Genomic DNA, 16,493 nt, shown 5'->3' on the forward strand with positions numbered 1-16,493 from the left:
CGGTACGTTGCCGTTCAGGGCTGACAGCCGTGGTTGGTGGCTGCAAAGCCATCAGGAGCAGCAGTCGTCCCCTGCTCTAGAGAAAAAGATGGAAACGTGATGTGACAGCCGTTGTTCGTCAGGGCCGGGTATCTGTGGCGCCCGGGACAAGATCAGATTTAAATCGCCGCAGAGGAAATTAAGGCTGAGTGTTGGGAAAGAGTTTGTGCTAATCCCTCATGCCTTTGTTGCTACAGCTTGGCAGGAGAGATTGATAAGTATTAAAAATGGGATAGATGAGCGCCTTTTGGGGGTGGTTTAGGGGGAGCTGACCCTGCCCTGGTAATTAGATGACCATGTGACCGCTCTGTGTCCCTTCCCCCTTCCTTTTCCATGGCCGAAGTTGAAATAGCACCTTTTAAATGCATTGCTTGCTTTTAGGGAGTTGCTAAACAAAGCAGTTTTTCAGACCACTTGCCAAAGGAGGTGGACTTCATTTCTATTTCATTTGAGTCGTTACAGCTGCTCCAAAATTGAAATGAATTTGTTGCTCAGCTCCCCAGGGACCACCTCTCGAGTCTGCACGGCTTGCAGCTAGCACTCGCTTCTCCGGCATTATTCAGTCTCCCAGGTGTTTTCAGCTCTCCCTTCAGACAGGGATCCCGCAGGCTGGAGGGATCCCTTTTAAACCCCACTGAATTCCGCGAACGGTTCTCCATTCAATTTCAAATTGCGTGAACCACATTGCAGGATCAATCTTTCAGGCTGCAATATCGCTTTTAAAAAAAACAAACTCCCTTGACAGTAGAGAAGTGTTTGCATTTGTCCTAAATCCACCTTTCTGTCTTCCTTCTCCCTGGCATATAAGAGCAAGCATCTCTGGATTAAAATTGTAAGGAACCACTGCTTGGGATGTCAGAGCGCATGCCTGAGACATTGTTTTTTTCCCTCCCTCCAAACTTGCATCAAAGGGAGTTTAAATTGCTACTAGGAGTTTAAAAACTGCAATTAGAAACAGACTAATCAGGGGTGTGCCGATGAGAAATGTCTCTTCCTGCAGCTCCCCAGGAGTCGTGGCTGCAGTTATCTACAGCCTGGCTAGCAGCGAACCTTGATGCATAATGAAAATCGGAGCCCATGAATACTGTAGGTGAATCGATACCTCAGCTGAAGTTCACAGTAGAAAATATAATCAATGCTCTTACACAAGCCGGTAGTGTTTCTAGACAGAAGGAGAACAGCGGCAGGATCCCTGCCACAGCAGGAAAAGAAACAGGGAGGCCGTGTAGCAGCACAGAAGAGATTCTTGGGTTGGATTGGGAGGACACCGATGCTGGAAGCACTTGAAAGGTATTGCTGCCTTTGTGTTAGGGTCAGCCGTGCTGGCACAAGTCAGGCGCTCACTAAATGAAGGCTTGATTGCTTTAATAAAGCATCAGTTCCTCGCGTGAAGAGCACAGCTCTCTTCTCTCCCATGACAGCATTTCTTTTGGAAGATGACGGCAGCTCCTGGCCTTTGATCCCGGATTGCAGCCAAAGAAATGGCTGAGTGACCCGGGAGTCTCCCGCCGGGCGGCTCATGGACATGCAAGTCCTCCTCCACCCCCAGTAAAATAAACCTGAGTATTATGTTCACCAGCTCACATTTCAAATCGGAATGGGGCGTATCAAAATCTGTACTTGGCAGTGCTCCTTGTGCTGCTGTTACCTGTTATTAATTACAGTTGAGGCGAGAGGCAGAGTTGGATAAACATGGCTGGGCACAAGGATCAGGAAAAGGAGCTGGCTCTCCCAAGTCCTTTGTGAGTGGCCCAGAGGTTGTAGTGCTGTCTTTCCTCTGGCTGTTGGACTGCTCTGCAAAAAAAACGAGTGAGCCAAAGTCCCAGGGAAGATAACTTTTTTTTTTTTTCTGACAAAGCTTCATAGAGCTCATCCTCAAACTTTTTTTTCCTCTCCTTTTCTCCAGTTTCAAGTACTGCATTGGCACACTTTCTTCCTTTTGCTCGTTCCCTGGAAGAGGAAAAAGTGCTGAAAAAAGCCTAAACCCTCTTGAATAGTCCATAAAATATGAATTATGATAGGCCTATAAACCTGATGTTTAAATGGTTCCTTTCTTATTTTATTTTCCACAGGTCTTTGCCTTCACCATGTCAAGGAGTGTTAATGATGTGCTCCCTCTCCGTTGCATTCCCCACCTGTCATCTTGCTAGGACCTAGCTACAGAATGAACATAGCAGCCGTGTTTAATGCCCTGCTCGTGTCTGTCCTTGCTGCCGTGCTGTGGAAATACATCAAGCTGCGAGAGCATGTCTTCATGGTCGAAGAGGAGCTGGTCCTCACGCGTCAGTCTCAGGAGCTCTCTCAGGTCCAGATCGACTACCATGCGGCTCTCCAGACGCTGCTGGAGGACGGGACCAGGATGGTGTGCACTGGCAGGATGCACACCGACCGCATCTGCCGCTTCGAGTCCCTCTGCTACTCTACCGAGGCTGAGGAGTTCATCTACTTCCACAGCAACTCCTCGGTCATGCTGCCCAACCTGGGTTCCCGGAGGTTCCAGCCCGCGCTGCTCGACCTCTCCTCGGTGGAAGATCACAACACCCAGTACTTCAACTTCGTGGAGCTGCCCGCTGCTGCGCTGAAGTTTATGCCAAAGCCGGTCTTCGTGCCCGACGTGGCGCTGATCGCTAACAGGTTCAACCCAGACAACTTGATGCACGTCTTTCACGACGACCTCCTCCCCATCTATTACACCATGCAGCAGTTCACTGATTTGGATCCGGAGGCACGGCTCTTCTTCATGGAAGGGTGGAGCGAAGGTGTTCATTTTGACCTCTACAAGTTACTGAGTAACAAGCAGCCGCTCCTCAGGGAGCAGCTTAAAACCCTGGGCAGGCTCCTCTGCTTTACCAAATCGTACGTGGGACTCTCCAAAATCACCACCTGGTACCAGTACGGATTTGTCCAGCCGCAAGGGCCGAAGGCCAACATCCTGGTTTCTGGCAACGAGATCAGGCAGTTCACCAAGTTCATGATGCAGAAGCTGAACGTCAGCTTGGAGGAGAGCTCCAGTGAGGAGTACATCGTCGTGTTCAGTCGAACAATCAACAGACTTATCCTAAATGAGGCAGAACTAATCCTGGCACTCGCCCAGGAGTTTCAGATGAAAACCATTACCGTCTCTCTGGAGGAGCATTCGTTTTCTGACATCGTCCGGCTGATCAGCAACGCGTCCATGCTGGTCAGCATGCATGGGGCCCAATTAGTCATGTCTCTCTTCCTGCCGAGAGGTGCCACGGTGGTGGAGCTCTTCCCTTATGCTATCAACCCTGAACACTATACCCCTTACAAAACCCTGGCAACCCTTCCTGGCATGGACCTGCAGTACATTGCCTGGCAGAACACCGCCAGGGAAGACACCGTTACCTACCCCGACAGACCTTGGGATCAGGGTGGGATTGCTCATCTGGACAAAGCTGAGCAAGAGCGCATCATTAAGAGCACTGAGGTGCCACGGCACCTCTGCTGCCGCAACCCCGAGTGGCTGTTCCGTGCCTACCAGGACACGAAGGTGGACATCCCTTCCCTCATCCACGTGATCAGGCAGACTGTGAAATCTAAGCCCGGGCCCAAGAAGCAGAAGTGGTCTGGGAGCCTCTACCCCGGCAAGGTGAGGGATGCCAAGTGTCAAGCCTCCGTCCAGGGCACGAGTGAAGCTAAGCTTTCTGTGTCCTGGCAGATCCCCTGGAACCTTAAGTATCTGAAGGTCAGAGAAGTGAAATACGAAGTGTGGATACAAGAGCAAGGGGAAAACACTTACATGCCTTATATATTGTCCCATCAGAATCACACCTTCTCAGAAAACATTAAGCCCTTCACCATATACCTGGTGTGGATACGCTGCATCTTCAACAAAAATCTCCTGGGACCTTTTGCAGATGTGCTCTTGTGTAGTACATAACCTGTCGCGCTACCTGGACAGCTCTGTCCTGCTCTCCGCTCCATCTGTGGTTTAAAAACCTACCGTCCTGTAGTTTGCAGAGGGCTCAAGAGGACTGGGCTGTACCAGTGCCTAAGTGTCCATTTGATTGCACTCTGTGTGTGTGTGTTCTTTAAATGTAATTTATTTCCAGTGAGTGTTTAAAAAAAAACTGTTCTTCAGAGAACTTCCAGAGGTCAGATTATGTGATGAATACATGTAATTGAAAACAGAATGGAAGCGAATTGTGTGTACCTCGGTCGTGATTTGAATTTGTTTCTATTGTGTAGTGAGTATCTAAGCACAACGTTAATCCGCAGTTAATTCCATGGCTAGGTGGGCAATTCTCATCAGCTTTTTCATTGTAAGTTATTTTTTTCAATAACTGTCTGTAAGTTTGAGTTAAAGGTTTGGTACGAGAGCTTTCATTAAATTGCTGTAAACCTCCTTGGTACTTTTTTGCATTTTATTGTCTATCAGGATGATGATGTGATAGATTGATCTGTTGCTGTGATAAAATGTGTACGTGGGTAGCTTTTTATTTTTCATATTTTGGCTGAATAGCATATGAATGGCATATTTCTTTGAAGAGAAGGAGACCACGGTATCAGCACCGTGCTTAAAATCCAATTTTACTGGACCCCAACAGCAAAATGAAAGGCTGGAGCAGCAGGTAGGAGGTTGAAGTGGGTAAAATAATTTATTGTGATTTAATACCTGTTTCCGTTTTGTGAGTTACGTACGTTTCCTTGGGAAAGGAAGGGGGGTGGTCTGGAAGAGGCAGTGGGTGGGGGAGGTTGCCCAGATAAAAATCCTCTTGAAGAAAATCCTTCTTTGGTTTTGATCAGTATAATCTGTTGATAATAGCTGCTAATAGGTGCGTGTTTTGCTAAGTAAGAGGCAAGTCCCAAAGGGAAGCTTTCTGGGTGCAGATTTTGCTGGATGTGGTGCTGGGAGAAGAGGAAGAAGAATCAGGCAGGGGCTGTTATGTGGGTGCAGTTGAGTTGGGCTGAGTGAAAAATTAAAGCTCTGGGTCAGACATGTAGGACTTGGGGGAAAGAGGAAAAAAAGGGCAGAAACGGGAGATATTTTGTTGATTGATGTTAGCATGTTCTGTGGTTCATAACCAACATTAAAGCAACAGGAAAAGTGCTTTCTTCTCTCCCTACTGTCCTGCCAGTCTGGATGGATGTTCGCACGGTGGGATAAATGGCTTGCTTTCTGAGTGATGGACTGATAGGTGAGCATCTCAAGGCAGGACTATAGTATGAGTTTTAGTGAGGGGGAGAGAAAAACATTGCTACAAAAATCAGACGAGAAGCAGGAGGGTTGAAAAACGAGTAAAACACCGCAGTACAACATTGGACCTTCAGGCTAGTGTTAGTTCTGTGAATTCATGTTCATTATGTCTTGTTTTGTTTTCAAACATGTTGTTTGTGATGTAAAGGAAAAAAAAAATCCTGAAGCCTGTCAAAGTCCGTTTGCTTTGCCATTGTAGCCTTGCCCATTAATATTTTTTGCCTTGGTATCGTAAAGGGGTGTATGAATACTCCAGCTGTTGTTTTCTTAAGACAAAAGGGGCTTCTTGCTGAAGGGAAGCAAGTACCTGAGCTGTGTCCTGAAGTATCAGTTTGGCTGAACATCACATACCACAGCCATCAGAACCGAGGTGAGAAAAAACTTCATAAACAGGAGACAGACGTGAGAGCGGGCTGTGTAGGAAAGCTTCCACGACCTGTGTCTCCTACTGGCTGATTTGCTCCCCCTCACAGCAGGGTTTTCGGCAGCCTCCATCCCCACGTCCACTCAAGTTGCACGTAGCCCTAGGGCCACTGGCCATCCCCCTGCTGGCCGTTGCAAGGCTGGCAAGGTCGGTGCCCTGCAAACCCAGTGTTCAATATGCCATAAGGCTGAAATTTATTTAACGTTCATTTTTCATCGGTTTTCAGAAGTGATTTTCTTTGGGTGTGTGAGCTGCCTGTGGTCTCGGAGCCACCTTTTGTCATGGGCAGGCTGTTGGTCTGTGTATTTCTCTCCTCCCTGTCTTTCTGAGTGCCTTTTTTTAGCAATCCTTTGCCCGTAATTTGTAGAGCATCCCATTTCACTTAAAATTAGTTTCACATGACTGCAATTTTTCTCACATTTGCAGATTGCTTACAGCACGTGAGCTATTTTCTTCCCCTATCTTAATGGTTCTAATCAACAAAACTGGCCGTGGAGTAATGGTGTCACGTATGCGGGTTTGTGAGCTCGTAACTCTAGCATGAAACAGTTTCTTGCATTCAGATCAAAAGTTTCTTGCATTGATCGAAAGGAATGTTAGCCTGACGTTGCTTAAAGCTTTGTCCCAGAACAAATGCGGGTTTTCTATGCGCAGGGGCTGGGGATGCATCGCTCACATGTGCAGGAGCACAGGGCTGGGGCTGGCTTATTTTATTTCCCAAACAGTTTATTCATCAGGCAAGCTTAGGGGCTCCTTTTGACCAGTTGTGCTGTGCAGGAGACTCACAACTTCTACCACTGCATCATTTCTTGATGCTCCCAGAGCAAATACATTAAGCTCTGTGGTGCTGTCGGGCCTCGCTGTCCAGGAAAAAGAGAAATAGCTGGGATCACATCCAAAACCCTCTCGGGGCAGGGCAGGATGCTAATAGCAAGCTGGGCTGCAGCTCGCTGCCACCCGGCCTGGGTGTCCTTACCGAGATGGATCATCCAAGAGGATTTCCTCTGGCTGCCGTTTCATATCTCATTTTAATTAGCCGGAGTGCAGGGAGCAGCCAGCTGCCGCAGGAGGACTCTTCCCCGACACAGAGGAGGAGGAGGAAGAAGTGAAGGGAGAATTTGTCAGCCTGCAGGTGTGTGGTGTTGGCCAGCAGCTGCAGGCCGTGCAGGGATACGGGATGGGACTTCTGGTACCGACGGAGTTATTTTCAGTTGCATAGAGCCCCAACTTGCCCTCAAAAACAGTGCCCAGGAATAGCAGCGTTTCTCGAGAGGCTCAGCTCCAAGCAGAAGGCAGATGGCTCAGCTATCAGTCCAGTGAGAGGCAAGGGGGTGCTGCTTTCCTGGGAGCGATGCTTTCCTGTCGGTGCAACCCGCATCCTCACGGGAGGCTGTGGTGCTTCTCCCCTGTAACAACCAGAAATTATTTCAGGCCAGCCTTTGCTTAACAATATTGCTACATTTTTAATTTATTTTTTTTTTAGTTATTTATTTGTTGGCCCAAGGTTTTCTTCAGCTTTTGGCTTCTGCCACGCTGCCTGTGGGTGGCACTGGCTCCCCCCGATGCATTTGCTCCTGGGGTGCCTCACGGGACCCAGGCTGGACGAAGACACGTAGGAAATGGTTTGTTCCAAGCATCGGCCCCTGCCCCTGCGGGCTGTCCATGTATGTGGCTGGCAGAGCCCTACGAAGGTCCCATCTGAGACCTTCAGCTCTTCAGGAGAGAAGCGGGGCCTGCCAGCTCTCAGGGCTCCCTGGGTGAGAGGCGTTCCATAAGCACAACAGTATTTAATTAATGTTAAACAAAAGGGTGACTTCAGCATCTCTGCCTCATCACTGTGTCTCATCTGCCGAGCTATATAAATAGCAGGCTTATTTCTACAATATTTTTGCTTCTGGTGCCTGCGCAGCGTAGGGCTTGGTGGATAAAAGAGCACTTCGTTCTTTCCTGGTGGACTTGGGGTGGGAGCGCTCTTGGAACCGCTTTCCGTGTGATGACTGACAGTCCATCTGTGCTGTGGGTGGTACGAGAAGCATCACCATCTGCGTGTGTGCGAAGCACGTCCCAGTCTTTGTGTGAGATAAGTCACCTCCTCCTCAGCACGGCCCCTCGTGGGGCCCGCAGCGCGGAGCCGAAGGCGACCCGGCCTGCCGGGGCCAACCCGCACGGAGCGAGGCCCGGGCCTGGCTCCTGCCTCGCAAGTCGTCCCGTACTGATTGCTGAATTAATTGCTGGCACGCTCAAATAAAGCAAACGGCCTCCTGTTTTCTCCCAATAACTTGGCAACGATCGTCACCTTTAAGTGTTGCTTAGTCCCGCCGTTTGAAAATGTGGTGCTTTTAAAATTTGATTGAGCCTCCCTTTGTTCGGTGTTTATCGAACGGCTCGCTCCAATCGCCTGATTTACCCTCTGGGAGGGCCATGTGCATAACATGGCTCCTACAGATGAACACACCACGTTTATCACACCTTGTCTGTCCCAGAAGCTCCCTGTTTGTTTTTCCTGAGCCTGAGGCCATGCTGGTTGCCAGTGACAGCGGTCACCTCCTCCATCTCCACGGCTGTGGGGGTGGGGTGGGCTGTGACGAGACAACCCGCAGGCCTCTGCGGTCCCCCAGGCTCAGCCCAGGTTCCCAGGGATGCCCAGCAACACCATTTCCCTCTGCAGACATTTGTTGTTGTGTCATTTCCATGATGAGCCAGTGCCTACTGCTTCGTAAGTCTGCTGGCCCCATCTCCATCCCATGCAGGTGCAATGGGGCCTAGGTGTCTCTCACCGTATTTCACTTCCCCCAACGTAGCTACATCCACGTGGGCATGGTGTAGAGCTGCACCAGTTGGCTTGGGCAACCCTTCTTCAACACCTTCAGCGAAACGTGCCCATCTTTTGGGGTTTTTCTGCCAGAAGAGTGGAGCAGAGGGAGGCGGGACGTGCAGTGCTGCTGCCTGGGGTGAGTGACCACAGAGTCGGACACAGAGATGTGTTCTTTGTACAAGCCCTCATCCTAACCCTGCCTTGCCTCATTGCATGGATTTGTATCTGCTTCTACCTTCCTTTTTTTCTTCCTATTCCCTCCTTTCAAGTCTCCATCTTCAGCTTTGCCTTTGGAAGAGGGGAAATTTGAGCTGGACATTGGGTAGGAGCAAGAGCTGTCCTGGAAAATACCATCATGTCTCCAGCCACGGCCAGGCGAGCATCCAGGAGCTAATGTTTTAATGCAAGGAAGAGGCAGGACTACCATCTGCATCTGTATTTCACAAGCATCTTTTGTCATCTGGTCCCTTCAGACAGAGAAAGACGCTTTTCCCTGTGCATGAATGTTTCAGAGTCAGACAGGGCAAGGGGTGTGTGAAATCTCCCTTCCTCCCTTCCTCCTTTCTCCCCCAGGATTATGAAGGTGTTTCAGAGCAGCACTATGAATGGTAGATTATTTGAGAGGAAAAAATAGGATTTATTTGGGAAGTGTTTTCTGGGCGGGAGGGTTTCAGGTGCGTGGTGTCCTGGCTCTCTCCCCACCTCCCAGCAGCTACATTTTGGCAAGCGGTGCCCCGTGGGAGATGCTGTCTCCTCGGAGAAGAGGGACAACGGGATGTCTCTGCCACAGCTCCGAGGGGATGCTCACCGTGGCTGCACATCCCACCTGCTCCTCTGGGAAATGCTTTCTTTGGCAATTTTTCCTCCATCCCTCTCCCCTTGCAATAAAAGCTCTGTTAGGGAGACGATCATCATTTTAATCGGAAAATTGAAATTCAAGTGCTAGCTTTCCACTGAAAACTAGTTTTGAAGCAAAATTTTCAGTAATTCCTTAGGGGTTAGAGGGTGCTTTCTGATTAAACAGTGTTTCATTTAGACTGCTTTCCTTTTCCCAGGCTAGAGGGAGGGCTGTGAAATCAGTAGGGCTGACACAAGGGCCCCACCTGCATTGCAGAGGGAACCTCAGGGGAGCCTTTTCTCCCCAAAAACACGCTGCAAATCTTGGGTGTACCCGTGCAGGCAGAAGGAAAGCTCTGTCAAGGAACAGCTGCCTTCACCCTCTGTGGTGTGCGTTCCCCTTATATGAACCATCACATCCTGGAGGAAGGACCAAATTTAAGCATTCATGGGTTCAGAAAGTCAGGATTTCGGATGGGCCAAGGTAGGGGCATCCTGGCAGCTCTACGAACCAGTCTTTTGATGGGCACAAGCACCATGAGGTTTTACCCAAGGTCAACACCGCTGGTCCCACTCCCCACTGAGGGTCATGGTTTAGCTATGGGACTCGGTATGCCAGGTTGGTGGTTGGGCTTGGTGACCTTGGAGGTGTTTTCCAGCTGAGATGACTCCCTTTTTCTATGTTCCCCTGCCCACCTGGTGGGAGCAGAGGTGGGCTGTCCACCCCTCTTGCAGCAAGACCTGCAGTTTCTCTTTGGAGGGGCACCTGCGGCTTGAAGCCGAGGGATTTACGGTGCTTTCAAGAAGCACTGTGTGGTTTTTGCTGTTCACGCGGGCGGTGCATTGCACCTGGAATATCAGCAGCCCTGTGAGGCTTTGTCCTGCATGGGCACACCTGATATCCCTGGTAAATCCTGCTCAGCTCCAAAAATGCAAGAGCAGAGCATATTCACGGTCGGCTTGATTCTTCCTCATCATTAACTCGGACGAAGGCTGCTTAGGTAAGCACTGCGCACATCGAGCCACAAAATCCTGGGCAAGGGTTTTTGGCTCTGCATTCTTGGCTGCCTTTTAAAGCAGTCACATTTAAGGGGGGGAGAGAAAAAAAAAAAGAAAATTACACACACAGTGATAATGCCCCTCAGTTTGTGCTGCTCTGGGCTGGATGAGCGGCTTTGGAAAGGCTCTCTGCTCGGTGGAAAGAACCCCGCAAAGCCAGTCCCACATCATCGTGCTAATTTTATGCAAATATTACCGACGTTGTGAGAGCAACAGTTTCAGGAGCAGGCCAGCGATGCCAAAATGCAAACAGGTGTAGTCAGTGCATCCAACTGCAGCACCAGGCAGCTTTTTTTTTTTTTTTTTTTCCCATTCTGGATTGATAGTTTTTTCACACCCTTTGCGTTCATGTAAATAACCATGCGGGGTGCAGAGGGATAAACCAAAAAATCAGGCCGTTGAATACAATTGCTTACTGGGAAAAAGACCAAAGCAGAGAGCCATGCAATGCCTGCCCCACACACAGGAACAGGAGGATTTGCTGGGGCTGAGACCTAGCAGGGCTCCCGAGACTTGTGACGCTCCCCGAGCACTGCTTCATTTAAAAAGGTTCACAGCAGAGGGGCAAATTTAAAACTGGCTGTGAAAGGGATCCATTTATTGCTCAGCTCTGAAGCTTCCTGACTGGGATAATTAATTTTCCAATTGAGCTCCACTTGCGATGTCGGCGCTTCAGAAGGCAGCGCTGCAGCTGGGCTCACTGCCTTTTCCCATTACTCAAGCCACATCCATGGGTGCAGGAGCCTGTGGCCAGGCTTCGCGGACTGGGCTGGAAGCTGGTGCATCAAATTAGAGTTAAAGTTTGGTCTTGGCACCACAAAGCCATCTGTGTTGTCCCACGAGTGTGCTGACCTTGGTCCCCAAAGCTGGTGGGAGCAGGTTCCTCCTGGAGGAAGGCAGTTCAGGCATCACGAGGCACAGCTCGCAAACCAAAATACGCTCACGTGGCTTGCCTGGTAATTCTGACAGACAGCTGACTGTGTAGTAAAAACATGTAGTGGTCTTCACGGATAATTCACAAGCAGAAATAAATTGTTTGCCAGAAACAGCTCGCCTTGTTCTTTTTATTGCATGTAACTCGTATACATTGCCATGTTAAAAACAACACGAGAACTTAATTCCCTGCTTGTTCTCAGCACAGGCATCTCTGCAAAGTCTGAAGGAGAAGAGCTGTGAGGAGCCAGAGTGCTTTTAAAAGAGGAATGCTGTACAGAGGGAAGGAATTGAGCATTAATCAGACATCCAGCAGATAACTCTTCTCTCTGGCTAGTTACGTTTTAAAATTTGTTATGGGAAAGGCAGGAATTTCTCCCTAAAGCTGGAGTCAAACTATTAACCCAAACTGGAGGGGGAACGCTCAGCTGAGAAATATTTTCCTACCTGTCAAACCTCCCACAATACGTAGAAAGGCTGTTTCCACACTCCTGGTGCTGGGTTGTAGCTGTAACTTGTGTCTCAAGGGACCTACGATTGTTTTACTTCTCAGCAGGGTTTGATTTTTAAATTCTCTGCCTTTGCAGCTGGAGAATGAAGGGAGAAATGAATGTGCTCGTAAACTGGGCCATGGCTGAAGGAGCCCATCAGGGATTTTTGGACAAGGCCAACCTTGCTTGTAGCTCCCCAGTCTCCAGTGAGGTTGCGTTGGGGTGACCCTGTCCTGCTGGTTTTTGGGTGGATTGCTCCGCTCTTTCAGCTAACGATGGAGTTGTGACCTCTGCCACAACAGCTCCTGCTGCTTGGTGCTCTGTTCCACCAGCACGACCACCAGCCTTGCTCCAGCTCCGCAGGGCCCCCACAGCCTGCAGGCTCCCAATGCCCACGGGTGCTGGGGTTCTGCCCTGCGTGGCCTCTCCTGGCTGAGGACACCACTTCTCCATGGGGATTGTCCCATGGACATCCGCTGGTGTGGGGTCTGGCCAACCTCCCCCAGCACGTATGGTTTTGGGGGGAGAGCTGGCGTAAGGAAGGTCGATGAGGGTCTAACGGAAATATATATATATATTTATTTTTTTTTTTTTTCTGCGAGCTTTTAATTTCTTTGATCTGCCTGGTGAAGCTGTGGCAGAGACCATCTCCATCATGGGTTTTAACCAAACCAGACGGCTGGCAACAGCTCATCCAAAACCTGCCACATCGCAAGGCCAGAGTTGTGTCCCCAAAACTGGCTTAGAAATTAGGGCACCTTATAGGCCCAGCAGCCACAGCACCACAGAGGGGTGGGCGAGGAGTTTTTGTGTGACATTAAGGACACCTCAGCCACCTGGTGCAGGTGCTGTTTGCCTTCTGCAGCCTGCCAGGAGATGCTGGCATGACGCACCTTCATTTTCCTGTGCCCTTTCAACATTTCAAACTCTAGTGCCACCCAATTAAAAATATTAATGGATTATTGCATACATTAAAACCTTCTCAGTCTTTTCTCTTCCAGCGCTGATCCTGTCTAATGCATCGCTCCCTTCCTTGCCTCCAGCAGATAACATTGTACTGTGTCTGACTGTGCCTGCAGGCATGTCTATGTGGGCCAAAGCCTGGCCTCACAGCCAGTAGCCACGTTCACAGAGGCCTCACTACCTTCTTTTTTAGAAACCAAGTCCGCATGAGAGAGCTGTGCCTCCCCGTGGGCAGCCTGTGATCAGATGTCTTGCATGTCCTCCGAGGGTATTGCCTTTTTCATAAAGCAATATGATTTAATGGTGGTGTTCTCACAGAGGGAAGAAGCTAACAAATCATCGATTCTTCACTCGCAAAGAGGTAGACTTTCAGTCTCCCAGTAACACTGGCAATGTCTTTTCCAAATATAATGACTGAAAAAAAAAAAAAATGAGAACAGTTAGAGCAGTTCAGCATATTTTAAAGCATCCTCCGCATCCCGTCTTAGTGTCACAGGAATATGCTGCTTGCTTTAAGGTCATGTGGGGGCTGATATGCCCAGGTCTGCACCTACCTGCTCAGGTTGCCTTTCGGTCTCCGAAGGACGGAGCTGGGGCCCTGATCACCGAGACATCCCATAAATGTACGTTTTGCAGAGTAAGTCCTGTAAACCTGGTTAGCGACCCACAGCAGCAGACAGCCGTCTCCCCGAGATGATTAAAATCCGATTTACAAGGCGCGGTGGACAGCTGGCATCTGCTTTTTGCGCCCTGTGGTCCCTACGGAATAAAGGAGGCGACCTCCGGGGCCGCAGCTCCGCAAAGTCAGAGAAATGTCTTTACCGCCCGCATCCCCGCGGGCACCCGCAGCAGCACCTCCGCTCGCACCATCCGTCAGAGTGCCTGCCGGCATCGCGCACGTGGAGGGGAGCAGGCTCATCTGGGGGGGCTGGCTCAAAGGCCAACCCGCTCCCCCCGGGCTTTGACCGCGGGGACTGCAGCAGAGGCCTTAACTCAGGTTTCTCATTTTGTGCTAAAAATACCACGTTTTGACAGGGCAGGTTTGGTCTCTGAGCACGCCCCATAACCACGAAGGGCAAGCTCAGCTACTGTACCCCCACATTTTCCTCTTCTGCATCTGTTCCCATCATCTGCCTGCTCCCAGCACTACGTTCCTCCACTGCCTTCCTTCTCTTCCTCTAGGTCCCTTCAAATGAAGATGAAGCAGCAGGGCTCGCTGAAGCCTTGATCCCACCTTTGCAGAGGCAGAAAACAGAACAAACATTGCCTCAGCACCACTATCGAAAGGCTTCTTTGAGTGTAAAGTGCACAGCTCGTGGGCAGTGCCAGCATCTCTGGGGGGCTCTGGTGAGGCGTGCATAGGGCTGGTGGCCACAGCAGTCCACACAGGCTGATTTGTCATCACATTTCTCCCCCCAGCCTAATTTTCCAGCCGGGTGGAGGCTGATGAGGGAGGCTGCATCTCGCTTTGGCACTGAAGAGGTGTTGTGGAGGCCCATGCACAGGCAGGGACCGGCCATCCCCATGGCATGGCACACAGCAAGCCCCCAGCTCTGGGCAGCAGCCCATCATCTGCACTGGGTTGTTGTGAAACCGCCAGTTTTATGGAGGCAATTATTGGAGCCCAGCTGGAGGTAATGACTAATGCTGCTGCTTAAGACCGAAAAATAACAGCTGTAGTCTCTCTCAGCTGCTGCGAGCCCGGGTCTCTGAAGTCTTAAAAGCTGTTTGTTCGGGAACATCCACATTTTATTAGATTTTGACACAGATTGCACCAGAGCCGGGGAATCACAGCGAAAGTGCTCACTCGCTGCGGCAGCACCTCCCTTTGCTCCCTTACCACCAAACCCCCCGGCTTTAGCTGCACCGCAGCCCCTAACAGCATTACCACAGGTGCCCCCAGCTTCCCGGCTCAGTGCTGGGGCTGCCTGGTGCTGCCTTAGCCGTGGTCTCTGGCAGCTCCTGCTGCCCGAGGAGCCAGCTGCCCCAGCCTCTCCCCGGGTCAGGCATATTTGGACCCCCAGCCAGCGCAGTTCTGGGCTCAGCCTCCCCACTCAGCTGGCACCAGCCCCTCTGATGAGCCGGAGCTCAGCTCTGCTCCGAAATCAGCCCTCAGGTGGAAAAAGCAGGCTGGAGGCTGGCGCTGAGCAAGCCCTGACTGCTCTCCAGCTCCCGGCATCCTGGTGGTGAAAGCGCTGGCTTCTCCCCCGGCGTTTGACACACAAATAAAACACTGTCTGGATTTCATTGTGCACGGGTGTGTGCTTTTGCTCAACAACAGCATGGAAACTGGTTTTCTCTGGGCTGGGGCTAGCTGGGAGGGGATGAAGCCACGCTGGGAATGCCCAGCATGGGCTGACCCCACTGTATAGCTCCTCTTTGGGGGGTAAAAAATGAGTTTGCAAGCTTGTGGCTGCAGGGAAACTCCTCTCTCAGGCCCTGTGGTGGTGTGGAGATGGAGACGGAGATGGAGATGGAGATGGATGGTGATGAGATGGAGATGGAGATGGAGATAGAGATGAGATGGAGATGAAGGCGGATGGAGATGAGATGGAGATGGATGGAGGTGGAGGTGGAGATAGATGGAGATGGAGGTGGAGATAGAGATGGAGATGGAGATGTCTGCTTGCACGTTGAAATGAGCTCCATCACCTTGCAAAGCTTGCCAGCTGTCTGTGGCAGGAAGTCTCTCACCTATGCCAACACAAGCAGCTTCGCCAGCAGGGCAGAGCAGATTTCTGCGGCTCCTTTCCCCATATGCTGTGGGCACGGGTCTGCATGCTTTGTATTTGTGAGACCAACGAGGGTTTCTAAAGGTCCCGGCTTCCCTGGAGACTGAACGTCTTTTATCAGGGTGAGGAAGGAGCAGTGCAAACTACCCTAACTTCACTGTCTAGCCAGACCCCGACCATCTGGAGACCCCACACCCACCTCCAGCACCTTTACCCTACAGCCGAGGATAAGGACGAAGGGATGGGGGCAGAGCTGGGGGAGGATGGCTGTGCTCAGGGTGTGCCAACCTGTCGTCAGCTGGGCAGGGCCAGGCAGCAGCAGGCAGGGGCCACCAGCCAGGTGCGACAGACATCTTCTGAGCAGCTCCTTTAAAACATTGTGCTGGGCTTCAGTGGAAGCAGAGAGGGAAAAGAGACACCCGATGTCCACATCCTTGGCTTTCAACTTCCTCTCTCTTCAGAAGAGGTGAAAGCAATAAAAAATTCATTTGTTTATGTATATAATCAGCCCTGGGACTTATGTGATGCAGCCAGGATGGTCAATTAAAGCCCAACACCTGCATAAATACTCGCAGCGAAGCCTGTGCCACTGCATCCACAGTGGTTACAGCCAAAAAAAATTCAAATGGAGCGAAATCTGCCCAAAAAGCAGGACTGGGAGAGGTGTTCCCTTGCCTGCTGGAGCGGGGAGCTCAGCCAGCAGCAGATACAAGGCTGGGGAAGCGCTGTGGGAGAGACGCCACCAATGAACCATGGCACCATCGAGCGAAATTATTCTCCAAAGGAAGGGCAGGGAGGCAAGAGCTCACAGGTTTAGAGAAAGGTCGGACTTCTCTTCCCTGCCTCCTGCTTGATGCTCGTGGTAGATACGCCAGGGGCACCACAAGTCCCCTCTGTGCCCAGTGTCGCATGGACATCGCAAATTAGAGCCTCCCATCCCAAAAGGAGGTAGCAAGGTGGTGGTGAAGCATAGGCCAGGCTG

The 16,493-nt window shown here is 50.7% G+C and overlaps 1 protein-coding gene and 1 long non-coding RNA gene across 9 annotated transcripts in view; one reads left to right on the plus strand and one right to left on the minus strand.

Moving 5' to 3' along the window:
* Nucleotides 1–4,405, plus strand: part of POMGNT2 (protein O-linked mannose N-acetylglucosaminyltransferase 2 (beta 1,4-)) — a 28,328-nt gene extending 23,923 nt beyond the window's left edge. For all 8 annotated transcript variants that reach the window (XM_080581251.1, XM_080581248.1, XM_080581250.1 and 5 more), the window contains one exon: nt 2,112–4,405. In XM_080581251.1, the coding sequence (XP_080437377.1) occupies nt 2,204–3,940 (1,737 nt within the window). In that variant the 5' untranslated portion in view covers nt 2,112–2,203 and the 3' untranslated portion in view covers nt 3,941–4,405. The remainder of the gene's footprint in view (nt 1–2,111) is intronic.
* Nucleotides 4,406–9,473: 5,068 nt separating this feature from the next.
* On the minus strand, nt 9,474–15,245 carry LOC308190313. The gene is made up of 2 exons (XR_013947064.1): nt 13,334–15,245; nt 9,474–13,193 (listed from the first exon to the last, which is right to left on the minus strand). It is a non-coding gene; the product is annotated as an uncharacterized lncRNA (long non-coding RNA).
* Between the last annotated feature and the right edge of the window lie 1,248 nt (nt 15,246–16,493).

The sequence above is a fragment of the Anser brachyrhynchus genome (genome assembly GCF_964034855.1).
Source record: "Anser brachyrhynchus genome assembly, chromosome: 2".
Lineage (NCBI taxonomy): Eukaryota > Metazoa > Chordata > Aves > Anseriformes > Anatidae > Anser > Anser brachyrhynchus.